We start from the raw sequence: 16,515 nt of genomic DNA, 5'->3' as shown, positions 1-16,515 counted from the left end.
CCTTACTTAACCAAGGAACTGGGGAAGACCCCTTGCAGGGTAGGGCTGAAGAATTTGTTCAGTATCTGCAGGATAAAATCGCTCAGATCCGGACAGGATTGGACTCTGACTGGGTAGATTCGGGCGAGCTGACGGGGATGAATCTTGAGGAGACAATCTGGGATGAGTTTGACCCTGTGACCCCCAAAGGCATGGACAGGATTATGGGGAGACTCAGTGCTGCCACTTGTATGCTGGACCTGTGTCCCTCTTGGTTAGTTTCGGCTTCCTGGGAGGTGACACGAGGCTGGCTCCAGGCGATTACCAATGCTTCATTGAGAGAGGGGTTCTTTCCCACCGCCTTGAAGGAGGTGATGTTGAGGCCCCTCCTTACGAAGCCTTCCCTGGACCCAGCTTCTTTAGCCAACTATCGTCCGGTCTCCAACCTTCGCTTTGTAGCAAAGGTTGTTGAGAGTGTGGTAGCATGTCAGCTTCCCCAGTACCTGAATGAAGCTGTCTACCTGGATCCGTTCCAGTCGGGTTTCAGGCCCGGGTACAGCATGGAGACGGCATTGGTTGCATTGGTCGATGATCTCTGGCAGGCCCGGGACAGGGGCTGCTCCTCTGTCCTGGTCCTATTAGACCTCTCGGCGGCTTTCGATACCATCGACCATGGTATCCTACTGCGACGACTCGGGGGGTTGGGAGTGGGGGGCACCGTTTTACGGTGGTTCTCCTCCTACCTGTCGGATCGGTCGCAGTTTGTGTTGACTGGAGGGCAGAGATCGATCCCCAGGCGCGTCACTTGTGGGGTGCCCCAGGGGTCGGTTCTCTCACCCCTCCTGTTCAACATATATATGAAACCACTGGGCGAGATCATCCATGGTTTTGGGGTACGGTATCATCAATATGCTGATGATACCCAACTTTTCATCTCTACCCCAAACCACCCAAACGATGCCCTCGACGTGATGTCCCGATGCCTGGAGGCTGTGCGGATCTGGATGGGGTGGAACAGGCTCAAGCTCAATCTCTCCAAGACTGAGTGGCTGTGGTTTCCGTCATCCCGATTTGTACACCTGGTTCCATCTTTGGTGATAGGGGGAGAAATTTTAGCCCCCTCAGAGAAGGCTCGCAATCTGGGAGTCCTTCTGGATACGCGGCTTAGTTTAGAAGAACACCTGACGGCCGTAACCAGGGGGGCCTTTTACCAGGTTCGCCTGGTACGTCAGTTGCGCCCCTTCCTGGATCGGGATGTTCTGTGCACAGTCACTCATGCCCTTGTCCTTTCTCGTCTGGACTACTGCAATGCTCTCTACATGGGCTGCTCTTGAAGAGCACCCGGAGGCTTCAGCTGGTCCAGAATGCGGCCGCATGGGTTATCATGGGGGTACCTAGGTGCTCCCATGTTACACCCCTTTTAGGTGGCCTGCACTGGTTGCCGGTTGTTTTCCGGGTGCGATTCAAGGTATAATTATGACCTTTAAAGCGCTCCATGGCTTAGGCCCACGGTACCTGCGAGACCACCTACTGCCACCAGTAGCCTCCCACCGTCCAGTACAGTCCCGCAGAGTTGGCCTCCTCAGGGTGCCGTTGGCCAGACAGTGTCGGCTGGTGACCCCCAGGGGGAGAGCCTTCTCTGTGGGAGCGCCTTCCCTCTGGAATGAGCTGCCCCCGGAGCTTCGCATAATCCCTGACCTCTGGTCCTTCTGACACGTCCTAAATGTTGGCTTTTCCAGAAAGCCAGCCTGGCCTGTTAATTTTAACTCATTTTTTTTTTGGATGTGTATTTAATTTCTTTTTAACTTTTGGGATGTGTGTTTTTTAATGTTGTACGCCGCCCTGAGTCCTTTGGGAGAAGGGCGGCATATAAATCCAATAAAAACAAACAAAACAAACAAACGAACAAACTCAATGTTACTCACGTCAAGGGGTGCCTTGCCTGGCCCCTCCCCTCCCAGTCATTCCTTGTCACACGCAGCCTGTGGAAGCTGAACTAGTTCCAAATAAAGGCTAGTTCCAAATCAAATCCACCTCTTATTCCAAATCAAATCTCCCTGCCCAAGGCAGCCTGCAGAGAATCTGGTGAGAGGCTGTGATAGCATTCACTAAATAGCAGATGTCTACCTTACATCCAGGCAAGAGTCCAAAATTAGCAGACCAGCAATTGAAAAGTTTGCATCCATCACTTAGTTGCAATGCATCACCTTGTCCTTAATACAAGCAGAGAATGGCTGTTTCAATGATCCATATTTATTTAGGGGCATGCACCAGTTGTGAGTTTCAATTTTTTTCAATACTGGTTCTTTGGGTGTGGCTTGTTTGATGGGCATGACTTGATGATCACGTGACTGGGTGGACCTGGCTCGATCATGTGACTGGGTGGTCATTTGAGTGGGCGGGCATGGCTTGGTGGTCATGTGACTGGTTGGGCGTGGCCAACTCAATGTTACTCACGTCAAGGGGTGCCTTGCCTGGCCCCTCCCCTCCCAGCCATTCCTTGTCACACCCAGCCTCAACGTATCTATAGTTCTGTAAAAATGTTCACCTTTTTTCAACTTTTATCTACATATTATAGATGTATTTTCATGGACCACTTAAAAGAGGAACTGGCTCACATGCTTTGCCCAAGAGTGTAATAGGCAACAGGCTTTTAAGGGGCAGCCAGACAGAAGGGCGGGACTATGTATTTTCCAAAGCACCAGAAGGCAAAATAAGGAGCAATGGATGGAAACGGAACAAGAAAGAAGCAACCTAAAACTTGGGAGAAATTTCCTCACAGTGAGAACCAATATAGGTGCAGAAATATTTCAGCCATAAATTCACATATAAAATAGCCATTCATGTAATACAAACTGCATGTTGGTCAAAACAGTAATTATGGCTGATGTTGGATAGCAAGCCTAAAAGTCAAAGATCACAAGAGTGCTTCTTTCTCTGTATGCATACAAACCATCACATACCAGGAATAGGATATTAAGCTGGACTTAAGCAATCTGATGTACAAAATAAACACACACATATTTATGCTCTGGACTATAGCCATTGAACGCATGTGAATCCCTGAAAAATATGTGATAGCCCTAGGCAAAAGAAAGGCAGTAAAATCACTCTAGGTGTAGGGACAGTGTAAAATATTAACACATGATAAATAATGGAACAATTAAAAATAATAACGCAGAGTTTTCTCTCCCTCTTTCTTTCACTTCTCTCTCTCTCTCTCTCTCTCTCTCTCTCTCTCTCTCTCTCTCTCTCTCTCTCTCTCTCTCTTTTCTCTGTCTCTGTCTCCCTTTCTTTCTTTCTAAATCACTCTTAGGTTTGATGCAATGCCGGCAGCTTCAGGAGACATTCAGTATTCAGGCATTCAAGTTATCCCTCCCACACTCCCTAATAGCTTGTCCACACGTATCTGCCCGCAGAGATGCGCACACACGCAAACTCTTATACTTCAATTCAATTTCAATTTCAATTTATCAAATTTATAAACCGCTCCCTCTCCTCGAAGGGGCTCGGGGCGGTGTACAGTCAAAAGTTAAATACCATATACATAAAAACATCAAAACCCCGTAAAGACGAATTACATACATAAAAATCTATGCAGTAATAATAAAATTAAAAAAACATTAAAATCTACCCCAGAAATTTAAAATAACTGCCAGGAGGATTGGAGAATAAAACTATAGTTGGGCCAGGCCAGCTAATTGGAACAGGTGGGTCTTGAGTTTCTTGCGGAAGGAGCGGAGGTCAGTGGTGATTCTAATATCGGCGGGGAGGTCATTCCAGAGGGTTGGGCCCATTACAGAGAAGGCCCTACTCCTGGGTGCCGCCCGCTGGCATTGCTTAGTGGACGGCACCCGGAGGAGTCCCTCCCTGTGAGAGCGAATTGATCGCAGGGATGTATGGGGTAGGATGCGATCCCGCAGGTAACTAGGTCCTGTGCCATGGAGCGCTTTAAAGATGGTAATCAACACCTTGAAACACACCCGAAAAACCACAGGTAGCCAGTGCAGCTCGCGCAGGAGAGGTGTTATATGGGAGTACCTAGTACTCCCAGTGATTGCCCGCGCGGCCGCATTCTGGACCAGCTGTAGTCTTCGGGTGCATCTCAAGGGGAGCCCCATGTAGAGAGCGTTGCAGTAGTCCAGACGGGACGTCACCAGCACATGAGTGACTGTGCGAAGGGCATCCCGGTCCAATAGGGGACGCAATTGGCGCACCAGGTGAACCTGGTGGAACGCCCCCCTCGCCACAGCTGCCACATGGTCATCCATCGACAGCCGGGCATCCAGGAGGATGCCCAAATTGCACGCCTGCTCCACGGGGACCAGTTGCTCGCCCCCGATGGCCAGCGATGGAGCCCTGGTTGAACCGGGGTGCAGGTAGCCACAGCCACTCCGTCTTGGAGGGGTTGAGTTTGAGTCTGTTGCTTCCCATCCAGACCCATACGGCTTCCAAGCACTGGGACATCACTTCGACGGCCTCGTTGGGGTGGTTCGGGGTGGAGATGTACAGCTGAGTATCATCCACGTACAGATGGTACTCGACCCCAAAACCATGAATGATCTCACCCAGCGGCTTCATATATGTGTTGAACAGGAGAGGCGAGAGGACCGACCCCTGCGGCACCCCACAAGTGAGCGGCCTCAGGGTCGACCTCTGCTCCCCTGCCAACACACATTGCGTCCAGTCGGAGAGGTAGGAGGAGAACCACCGCAAAACGGTGCCCCTCACCCCCAACCCCTTCAGGCAGCGCAGTAGGATACCATGGTCGATGGTATCAAAAGCCGCTGAGAGATCTAATAGGACCAGGATGGAGGAACAACCCCTATCCCTGGCCCTCCAGAGATCATCCACCAACGCGACCAAGGCCGTCTCCGTGCTGTGACCGGGCCGGAAACCGGACTGGCGCGGGTCTAGATAGTCAATTTCTTCCAGGTGACGTGGGAACTGTTGTGCCACCACACTCTCTACAACCTTCGCTAAAAAGGGAAGGTTGGAGACGGGACGGTAATTAGCTAACTCGACTGGGTCCAGAGAAGGCTTCTTGAGTAAGGGCCTCACCACCGCCTCTTTCAAGGCGGCCGGCAAGGACCCCTCACTCAATGAAGCGTTCACTAGTCCCAGGACCCAGCCTCGTGTGACCTCCCAGGATGCCAGTATAAGCCAGGAGGGACACGGGTCCAGTAAACATGTAGTGGCTCGCAGTCGCCTACGCAGCCTGTCCATATCATCGGCGGCAACAGAGTCAAACTCCTCCCAGAGTGGTGCCTCAAGACTCGCTTCTGACGTCCCCCCTAGACCATTGAGGGGGACCCATTCACTCCGGATTTGAGCGATTTTGTCCTGCAGATATTCCCCAAATTCCTCTGCTCTGCCCTGCAAGGGGGCTTCCCGCGGCCTCTGTAACAGGAGGGAGCGGGTCACCCGAAACAGGGCGGCAGGGCGGTTGTCTGCGGACGCAATAAGAGCGGCACAGTGTCAATGCTTGGCCACTCTTAATGCCACAAGGTAGGTCCGTAAATAGGCTCTTTCCTGTGTTCGGTCAGATTCGGAGCGTGAGGATCTCCATCTGCTCTCTAGGCATCTCTTGTGGCGTTTCATCACCCTTAGCTCCTCGGTAAACCAAGGGGCCAGGGTGGTTCGTTGCCGCAGGAGAGGCCGCAAAGGCGCAACCCGGTCCAAGGCCCCGGCAGCCGCACTATTCCATGCGGCCACCAGGTCCTCCATCCGGGAGCGGGTCAGGGCTACAGGAAGTGGCCCAAGCTCCGTCTGGAACCCATCCGGTTCCATCAGGCACCTGGGGTGGAACCATCTGGGACATTCTGGTTCCGCCTCCCCGCAGTGGGGGGTAGCGCCAGGGAAGTCAAGCCGGAGAGATGAGTGATCTGACCATGACAGGGGCGTAGTAACTAAATCCCCTATTCCCAGATCACTCGTCCACTGGCCAGAGACAAAAACAAGGTCCAGCATGCGGCCTCCCTCATGTGTGGGACCCTGAATTATTTGGGACAGGTCCATGGCTGTCATGGAAGCCATGAACTCCTGAGCCACCTCGGATGCTTCACCCATCGACGGCAGGTTGAAATCCCCCATGACCAAAAGTTTGGGGGTCTCAACCGCTATCTCTGCGATCAGTTCGAGGAGCTCAGGCAGGGCCGCTGATGCATAGCCAGGAGCCAAGTATACAATCAGTAAGCCCAGCTGTCTCCCTGGGCCCCACTTCACGCCAAGAGACTCACACCCAGATATCTGTGGCACAGTGAACTCTCTTGGTTCCAGACCCTCCTGTATAATCACCGCTACCCCACCACCCCTACCCAGGGCCCGCGGCTGATGGAATGCACGGTAGCCCGGTGGGCACATTTCCACGAGGGGTAAACCCCCCTCTTGGCCCAAACAGGTCTCCGTTATCCCTGCAAGGTCCGGCTCCCCCTCCGAGACCAGATCATTAATGAGGGGGGCCTTATTGACAACGGACCTTGCGTTGCATAACATCAGCCTCAGGCCCTGGCTCTGTAGGTCCTGACCACCTAGAGTGCGGGGGTTGGTGCAAGTGACCGGGCGTGTCCAGCGGCCACGGTCTCCCAACCGACTACAAGATTTTCATCTATCCTCACACCCACCCCTCCCTACGATCGTTGGAATAAAAAGGCCCTCTATTGGAATATCATTCTCCCTCCCCTCCCCCACTCCGCTCACTCCCCTCCCGACCACACCTGTTTGCCTGGCACTAATCCCACTCCTGGCCTGGTTAACCCTCCCCCCCCACCCTGGAATCCCCTAAAACAGTTAAAAAACATCTAGTTAAAAACCCCGTAAGTCTCCGCTTCCTCCACCTCTCTGGATTAATGAATCCGTCATCAAGGTGGGCCCTTGAAAGGGCGGAGGGCCATACCTGCGAGAGGGGGGACTCCCGCAGTAGGAGCAGGTCTGACCTCAGATATATGATGAACTTATAACTGCAGCAGGGCCAAAGCTCGTTACTGGGTGCTGTCGATGTTAGCATAAATTAGCAAGCCAGGGTTCCATGCGAAAAGAGGTTAACAAGTGCCAATAGTCCACATCCTAGATGGGAGGGATGGTAAGCTGGTCAGATGGTCTAAAGATGGAGACTGGGAGGCAGTCAGTGGTGGGTGGTAAGGGGCAGATAGCCCATAGTTGGTAGTTGGTAGTGAGCGGAGGAGGCAGATGGATAATAAAACGGAGGGGGCAGATGGATAGTAAAACGGCAGGGGTAAAGATGGTAGGGGGGTAGTCCAACAGGCGCGCACAGACAGTCAGCAGGGAGCGGATGGACACAGCCAGATAGTAAACAAGGGCAGATAGTTGGTGAATAGTCAGCGAGGAGCGGATGGATACAGCCAAGCAGGCAGCTGGCAGGAGGCCGATGAATCCTCTGCCAAACCTGGCGTTAAGCCTCCTGCCAGTCACCAGGGCAACCCCTGGTCCCTGCCCTGCCCCCAGTGCCACAGGCCTCCCTCCTCCTGCCAAACCTCCAGCGCAAACCTCCAGCGTCTCGTCCCCGTCATGGCCTGCCTCCACCACAAGTGGCCCTCCGCATGCTCGGCGACCCCCAGCCGCTGCTCCAGGCCCGAGCGCTGCTCTGGCCGGCCTACGATCCTCCCGCCGGCCTTCCGTCGGTCTCCGGCGCCTCGGGCCTCGCTCAGCCCTCACACGGCCCTCATACGGCCCTCGCCAGGCTCCCCGTTGGTTCGTAACTCGCAGCGGCCGGAAATTTGGCATTCGGCGTCTCCGGTCGCCGTTGCCGCTTGGGTCGCCGGGCTGAGCGCCGTTGCCACTCGGGTTGCTCGGGTCGCCGCCGCCGCTCCCTTCGCCATTCCTCCGCCGCTCGGGCCGCTCGGGCCGCTCGGGCCATCGCCGTTCCACCGCCGCTCGGGCCTTCGCCGCTTCCGGCTCCTGACCCATACCGCCAGCCTCCAACTCCAGCCGGCACGTTCACCTCCCTCTCCCTGGCTGTCCGACCACCCTGGAGGACCAGCTTGGGTCCTAGAAAAAGCCAGGGTGGTCGTTAACTGGATTCCCGGCCCTCAAGATGGAAAAGAGGGCCGGCAGCATCCCTGCCCCATCAAAGAGCCCCGTAGGCATACGGAGCTCAGAGGCAAACCGCCATTCCCCCAGGAAGCTCCTCCCCAATCAATTATACTTGATAGCTCCTGCAAGCCTCCAAACGCGGGTTGGCCATCCCATTGGACAAACTTCTCTCCATTGCGAGTGGGCCAGCGGTGGGTTGCTCCTGGTTTGGACCGGTTCAGGAGAACCAGTAGTGGTAATTGGGCATGGGTTGCCGAACCAGTGGTGACGGCTGGCTAGCCATGCCCCCGAACTGGTTCCCGGTTGCCCTGCCTCACCTTCGCCACATGCATCTACAGAACTGCCTCTTCGGTGGAAGAAGAGGGCAGTGGGAGGAGAGGGCAGTGGTGGCGGGAAGGGCAAGGTTAGCACGCTCCCAGCCGCCCCCTGCAGTGCCTCCATCTGCCAGCTCAGGGCAGCGGACTCAGCCGAGGAACTGTGAGGAGCCGCCCATGTGTTGCACCCCCTCCCAGCCTTTGCTCATGCCTCTAGTGGTGGCAAGCTTCATAGCCATGTTCCGCCAGCACCCCTGTGCGGTCTGAAACGCTTGGAGCATCTGCCGGCTGAAACAAAAAAACACACCTACAGCCCTGGACTCCAATAGTGCCCGAGGTGGTGACAATCCCCACCAGGATGGAGGAGCGCACTGGCGTGAGGCTTTGCAGTGGCATGCACCACCGCAAAAAGGCTAATGGCTCTGGGCTCCGTCAGGCTTCGCCTCGCCTGTACGGAGAAGCAGTGCCGCTCTTTGATGACACGCTGTGATGGCAGGGGCTTCTTCCCCCCATTGATCTGATCAGTTCCCCATCAGCGCTGTGGAGGCACCATGCAGAAATGCGTGTGCTACAATGAAGGGCACACCTTGTACCTTGCCATGTTGGCTCACTTGGGGCTTCCCTTGGGACGCGCACGAAGACTGCAGCTAGTCCAGAACGCAGCCGCGCGGGCAGTCATGGGGAGTACTAGGTACTCCCACGTAACACCGCTCCTGCGCGAGCTGCACTGGCTACCTGTGGTCTTTCGGGTGCGTTTCAAGGTTTTGACCACCATCTTTAAAGCGCTCCATGGCATAGGGCCTAGTTACCTGCGGGATCGCATCCTCCCACATACATCCCTGCGGCCAATTCGCTCTCACAGGGAGGGCCTTCTCCTGGTGCCGTCCACTAGGCAATGCCAACGGGCGACACCAAGGAGTAGGGCCTTCTCTGTGATGGGCCCAACCCTCTGGAATGACCTCCCCCCCGACATTAGAACCACCACTGACTTCCGCTCCTTCCGGCAGAAACTGAAGACACACATGTTCCGACTGGCTGGCCTGGCATAATTCTTAACGTCTACCTCCTGGCATATATATTTTCTACTGGTTTTTTAGGGGACTTAATTTTATAGGACACTGGGGTTTTAAATTTTGTATATTTTAAATTATTTATTTAGCAATTACAGTTCTGTCTATTTTATCCTCCTCTTATTTATGTATTTATCCATTTAATAATTTTTAATTGTTATTGTATGATGTTTTTGATATGGACTGTGCAAAATGACCAACCGCTGGCATGACAAATGGTTCACCCTGTACCAGAACATGCCATTCAATTTCAAAAGTGAGCAGAGTGCCTGGCCTGCCGGCGTCTATAAGCTGGAAGGCTGCAGATGCGAGAAAGCGCTTGCTTCAAAGGGTGCATCCCCCATCAGCATTAAGGACTCAGCGCTGGAGAAGCAGGTAGTGGCCCCGCCCTCGCTAGGTTTTCCCCCTTCCTCTGCCTTTAAAATGGGGCTCCTTGGCCCTGGGCCACCGTGGAGTTTTCTCCGATAGCTGCATCTCGCTTTGGATAAAGAGGAGGAGAGGAGGTCATAAGGCAGGTGCAGATATGTGCTGCTCTGCCCATGGGGGATTGGCTCTCCCTGCGCTTACAAGTTTGAGCTTTGGACTCGCTTTTTTCAACCTTCTGGGTGATTAGGATACAAACTCCTCTGAGTTGCCCAGCTAGCATTAGGAAGGCTGTCAAATTAGTTAGGGTGTACTTGGAGCAGAAAATGCCTTTCATTTTGAATGCAGCACAGACAGCTCGACTTGAAACATTCAGTCCAAATGTTTAGAGTTTCTTTTCAGTCTCTTCATTGTGGTGATCTAAGGATCCTAAACATTTTCTCCCATTTGGATCAAGGAGAAGGAAGACGGAGGTCCTAGCAGCCATTCTCTTTTTCACATGTTAGATAACGGGAGGGAAAGTTACGGTTTTGCAGGAAAGGCTCTACGGTCAGTAATCAGCCAGAGCAAACTAGTCCAAGGATCACTACAAGGCCAGTTAAGATACTTTGCAGACTGAGGACCCAGCTGCATATGGGTTGGGTGGTCCATGCAGAGCTCTAGATTCTTCAGTTCTGGGTTTTTAAAGATGCACAAGATAAAACTCCAGGGGAAGAGGTATACTGCATTTTTGAATAAACTTGTGTTTTTTTTAATTAACCTGCGTCATATTCTAAAAACTACAATATAGGATGAATGTTCATTTGGACTAAGAAGATAAAATGGCTCCCAAACCACCTCCCAAACTACCTCCCAAACCTACAAGTAGGTTGCTTATACTCTTCTGATTTCCTACCACTTTCTAGAAAGCGTTGCAGATGTTGCCTCCTTTTCCATAACGTCTCCATTGAGGTTAAGTCCAGAGAATGTGTTCTCCCAAACGACTCGATTCCATAGAAAGATTGTTTCAGGGGTCTAATTGCAAGGACAAATGGAGGGGTCTGTGCCTGGAAGGCATGAGACCACCTTGCAGGAAAGAGGAGGGGTCAGGGGAAAGAAAGGGTCAGCCTCACAATTGATTAAATGACCCATTTGTCTTCTTTCAGCACCAAAGAATTTTTCCGAGCGATTCCATGACTACCTGGATTCAGGTCAAGGCAAAGCAATAACTATAATACTGGTTCCGGTCTTCTTTGCTCTTGCTGTGCTGATGTTCAATCTGTGTAAGTTATCTTCCTACAAGAGATTGAGAAAGGCTTTGTTTGAAGGTTCTATTGAATTTGGTTCAACAGGAGCACTGATTTTTCTCCCACACCCAAAAGACTCTGTATTCTAGTGCTTTGAGTATAAACCGAGAGCAAACCCCACTTCTTAGTAGCGCTGATGATGTTACTTAGTTAGGTCAAAAAATGTCTTCAAGGAAACAACCAAGCTCAGAGAGCACTAAGGACCTCTCATTTCAACCCTCAGCTGCAAATGTTCTCCTTTATTGCTATCATTCGATTTCAATGAATTAGGCCATTAGGTTTCTCTCACTCTCACTCAGGAAAACTTTATTGGCTCTGCTTTGCCTGCTTAGGGAAAAATAGTTTTGGTGATATTTTAGTAACTTCTTTTCAACTTCTTTGTAAATCAACATCCCAAATCCTCTGACACTTGTACCAACTAGAATGACACAATTTCTCTTTTGAAAAGCATCCTAACTGAGGTGGCTAATAATATCACAGCATAACACCATAAGGCAGTAGTGATGAGCCCAAAGAGGCATCTCATCCAATGCAGATTCGTCCCCACTCTATGTTACCAGTGCCAAACATGGACACTTACAATAAAAGATAAACAAAAGTGAGTCACCACAGAAATTTGAGGTTTGGGAAAATCTGCTGGAGTTACCAGAAGAGATAAAATCAGAAATGAGACCGTAAGAGAATTGGCACAGAACCAGTCTTAAGCTACATTAAAAAAACCCAGCAAAAAGAGTGGTTTGCTCACTTGGAGAGGATGTCGTGGGATTCCATACCTTACATGGCATATACAAAAAGAGGAGAAGGTCAAAGAACACGAGGCGGACCCAGAAAATGGAGAGACACCATCAAAGACCCACGACCACAGTGTTAAAAGGGATGGTTGATGCCACCAGAAGAGCAAGAAGCTTCTTCAGTTTCTGAAGAAGAGAACGAGAAGAGGAGGAGAAGCGGAACATCTTCAAAGGAAACACCAAGAAAGTCCAGTTTCTTGGACCTTCCAGGTGGAAAAAGCACCTTTGGCACTGGATTTTCATTGTACTATTCTTATGTTCCATCATTTGGCTTTTCAAGAGTTGCATCCACCCTGAATGTTGGATACAAATGTATTAGATAAAATTCAGGTTGTCCTTGACTTACAAGGATTCATTTAGTGACAGTTTGAAGTTACAGCAGCACATTTTCTCACTTATGACCATTGCAGCCTCGTCATGGTTGCGTGCTCAAAATGATTGGCAACTGGCTCATATTTATGACGGTTGTAGTGTCCAGGGGGGTGTCATGTGATTACCTTTTCTAACGTTCTGATAAAGTTGATGGAGAAGCCAGATCCACTTAACAACCATGTTACCAATTTAACAACTACAGTGATTCACTTACCAACAGAAATGTTGGGCTCTGTTATGGTCGTAACAGAAAGTATATTACAGAACAACAGAGTTAGAAGAGGGGACCTTGGAGGTCTTCTAGTCCAGTCCAACCCCTCCACTTCAGTCCGAAAACCCTATACCCGTAATGGTGAACCTATGGCACGTGCAGCCATTTGTTAGGGCATGGAAGGCTTTGCCCTGTCAGCTGCAGCTGACTTTGGCCTTCATCTTTGGCCATTTTTCACCCTATGGAGGCTTCAGGTGAGCCTTCTGAAGCCTCCAGAGGGCGAAAAATGGGCCTACGGGAAACCCAGAAGTTCAGGAACGGACTGTGCACATAGAATTATGGATGTTGGCACACCTGCGCACGACTTCCCTGCGCTTCCCCCACCTAGAAAGTTCCAGTGTTGGAGCATTCAAAGCTTTTGGAGGCAAGACTTTCCGCAGATTGTTTTAACAGCAATTCAAAGACTACCTGTCATCAAGCCAACATTGGGCAATGAGGGGACAAGTTCTCAGAATTATTCTCTTCAAGAGGTTTTTTTCTTTAAACCTCTGGAAAAACAGAGGGAAGTTGCTGCACATGTCGAGAGCCAACCTCTTCTGCAGGGCAGACCGTGAGGCGTTGATCACCAGGTTGTCACAGATAATAATAATCAAAATAATAGTATATTCAGTTGTAACCATTGGGATGGGAGATTAACACCCGACTTTCTCTTCTTTCTCTGCTACAGGCAGAACCAAAGTGACTAAGAGTCGGAACCTTATACTGGCAGTGGCTTCAATTCGCCAATTTGCTCTGGAATACGATCCACGTTTATATGGCAAGAGTGGTAAGCAAGGAGCCAGCAGTTCAGAAACAGCTGCTTGATTGCAATGCAACGGGGCAGCTTTTAAGATCAGGCTCGAGAAGGTGCAACTAGGTTACATCCAGTTGAGAGACTGGAGTAACATCCTGTTGCACATGGCCCTGAGTCAAGAATTCACGGAAACATGGTCCCTCCGTTGTATGAGCTGCCAACTTAATAAATTCAACATTTTCTGAGGTCGGCTCCCACCCCCATCTGCCTGTTAAAAGAGATCATCCTGAAAGGTCTAAATGTAGAGGGATAATTATGGACGAAGACTTTGCGGATCTCATGTTCGTTAATTGTCCTTCATTCAAAATCTTCCAGGATCACATCTTCTTTTCTCGTGGTCTCCTTAATCACCTCAAATCTAAAAGAATTGGGACATGATTTGATACTTACTGTAGATTTTTACTTCACATCTCTTGATTTGAATTGCTGTATGTTTTTAGACTTGGAAATTCTTGCTGCGGTTCATCTCCTTACACTGCATCTGTTGAACTGGACCAGAAAGAACCAAGAGCTAGAAAACGAACTGAGTAAGTTAATCAAGTCTGCAATCCTGTAGAATAAGCAATTGGAAATGCCCTTTCTTGAAGCATTTCTGGAATCTCAAAGTGGTCTATAATCTTTAATTTCAAACATCTAACCAAAATTTATGATACCTGATGCTTCCAAATAACTAGTAAGTTTTTTTTCAAGCAAAGTTTTTTTTTTTGTTACAAATTTTAAATTCTTTTGTAAACAAAGTGTTGCCCGGATTTTCCCCTTTTACATTCTCTCATATACCGGTACATAATTCATATTACATCATATTACAATTTCCAATTTTAGCCATGTTATTTTCTTCCCATATTTTCCATCTTAAACTTATGTTTTTCTTAACATTTAAACAATATCATTATTTGCCCCTTCAGAAGTAAACCAAATTTATCATTTCATTTTCCATCTGTTACACTATTTTCTGTAGGTAGCATATATCCTAAAATTCAATTTTCTTATAATAAGCATTTTACCTAGTTATCCACAATTATTAATTTTAATATAATTTTCTCACATCTTCATTAGCTACATATCATTAGCAGTATTAACATATTCCATTTTATTCTACTAATATATCCCTTCTTTCCCTTCCTCCTTTTCTAACCATTTTCTCTTAGTTCATTTCTTATTCATTTTAATGTTCCACTTTTCATCAATTGTCCTTTTATCCCATGTTCTTATATTCCTTTTCCCCTTTTTTTCTTTTTATATGTATTATGTCTTTTCTTCTGCATCTTTTCTATCACTTTTCGATAGATTGTTTGAATAACCCTCCCCAAGTTTTCTCTTTTTCGCTTCCCACTATTTCTCTCTTTGTTTTTGAATTGTTCCTTTTTTCCCTCTTTGTTCTTTCTGTGCTTCTGTAAATCTCGATAGAATTGTCTAACTGGTTTTTATTTTCAACTTTTTTTTTACAATATTAACTTTTTGCTTCCCAGTTGTGTTCCTCTTTGCTAGTTCCTATTCTATTTCCTGCACCTTTCAACATTTCAAGTAGTTCTTCATTCATTCCACACTCCATGTTAAAATTTAACAAACTTTTAATGTGAGAGGGATCTTGGAATCCTAGGGGACAACCATTTAAATATGAGCCAGCCTTGTGCAGCAGCTGCCAAAAAAGCCAACACGGTTCTAGGCTGCATAAACAGAGGGATAGGATCAAGATCACGTGAAGTGTTAATACCACTTTATAATGCTTTGGTAAGGCCACACTTGGAATACGGCATCCAGTTCTGGTCGCCACGATGTAAAAAAGATGTGGAGACTCTAGAAAGAGTGCAGAGAAGAGCAACAAAGAGGATTAGGGGACTGGAGACTAAAACATATGAAGAACGGTTGCAGGAACTGGGCACGGCTAGTTTGATGAAAAGAAGGACTAAGGGAGACATGATAGCAGTGTTCTAATATCTCAGGGGCTGCTACAAAGAAGAGGAGTGAAGCTATTCTCCAAAGCATCTGAAGGCAGGACAGGGAGCAATGGGTGGAAACTAATCAAGGAGAAAAGCAACTTAAAACTGAGGAGAAATTTCCTCACAGTGAGAACCATTAATCAGTGGAACTCCTTGCCTCCAGAAGTTGTGAATGCTCCAACACTGGAAGTCTTTAAGAAGATGTTGGAAAACCATTTGTCTGGAATGGTATAGGGTTTCCTGCCTAGGCAGGAGGTTGGACTAGAAGACCTCCAAGGTCCCTTCCCACTCTGCTATTCTATTCTGTTTTGTTCTATTCTATTCTAATACCTTTATATTTTACCACAATTAATTAAGACCCTCTTCTTGTTTCCATTTTTTCCATTTTTAATATCCAGTCCCAAAGTAGACCAGTCCACCTAAAAAAAATTGTTTTTACTTTCTTTCTCAGCCATAAAAAAACCAAAGTCAAACAATAGGGAAGGACCATAAACTCCTTAAAAATTCTTAGTATATTCCACTTATCTTTCCTGTGGTCAAGGTCAGGTTTTGCCGCTGGGCTTTGTTGCTGTACTTTCTTTCCTCAGTAGATGGCTTTTGCGATTCCACAATACGACCAAATCAATAACTTGTCAAAATTTCCAGAAACCAAAAACTCTAAATCCACATAGAAAATTTGTTCTTTTTCCTCCGAGTCTTTCCCTTTTGTTCTTTTAGACTTCTCCAATTCCAATTATATTAACCAAAGTCTTCTTGGGCAGACACCGTCCCCGCTGCTCCATATTCCAGTGACGTGCAGTCAGGTGAGGCAAGTGAGGCACATCCTCACCGCTCTCATCATGAAAAGAAAAAAAAATGTAAAAGGAAAAAGCTGAGCTAGTTGCTGCCTCACCGTGGATGACTCTGCTTAACTGTTAAAAAAAGCCTCTAAAAAAGCATGCCTCCTCTAGTCTGACTTTAGGCATTTTATGATCACTCGAACAGAGTTAAGCAAGGGTTAAAAGCCTAAAAATTCCTGACGTAGTTGAGGCAGCAGTTCTCCTGCCCCATAGTAGAGGGCGCTTTTTTAGAGGCTTTTTTTAACAGTTAAGCAGTGTCATCCACGGAAACCAGGCAAAGAGCCATGCTGTAGCACACACACTTTCCCCCAGCCTCTTTCTTTTGGAAGGCTCGGATCGGCTCCCCTCCAGCTTCTCTGCCTCTCCTCTCACCCCAGCCTGCCAGCAGGAGGTGACTGGGTGGGCTTTATTGCGTTCCAGGCATTTTCCACCCTGACAGCAGGCT

The 16,515-nt window shown here is 48.9% G+C and overlaps 1 protein-coding gene across 1 annotated transcript in view; it reads left to right on the top strand.

The window, feature by feature from the left end:
- Positions 1-16,515, top strand: part of LOC309395772 (uncharacterized protein) — a gene marked incomplete at its 3' end in the record, with an annotated part of 39,794 nt that overhangs the window by 19,209 nt on the left and 4,070 nt on the right. The window contains exons 4-6 of the mRNA XM_081960305.1: positions 10,924-11,040; positions 13,166-13,264; positions 13,732-13,818. Coding sequence (XP_081816431.1) covers positions 10,924-11,040; positions 13,166-13,264; positions 13,732-13,818 — 303 coding nt within the window. The remainder of the gene's footprint in view (positions 1-10,923; positions 11,041-13,165; positions 13,265-13,731; positions 13,819-16,515) is intronic.

Source organism: Natrix helvetica (genome assembly GCF_964273705.1).
Source record: "Natrix helvetica genome assembly, chromosome: 7".
Classification (NCBI taxonomy): domain Eukaryota; kingdom Metazoa; phylum Chordata; class Lepidosauria; order Squamata; family Natricidae; genus Natrix; species Natrix helvetica.
The sequence above is the reverse complement of the archived record's forward strand: the minus strand, read 5'-3'. Positions and strand labels throughout refer to the sequence as shown.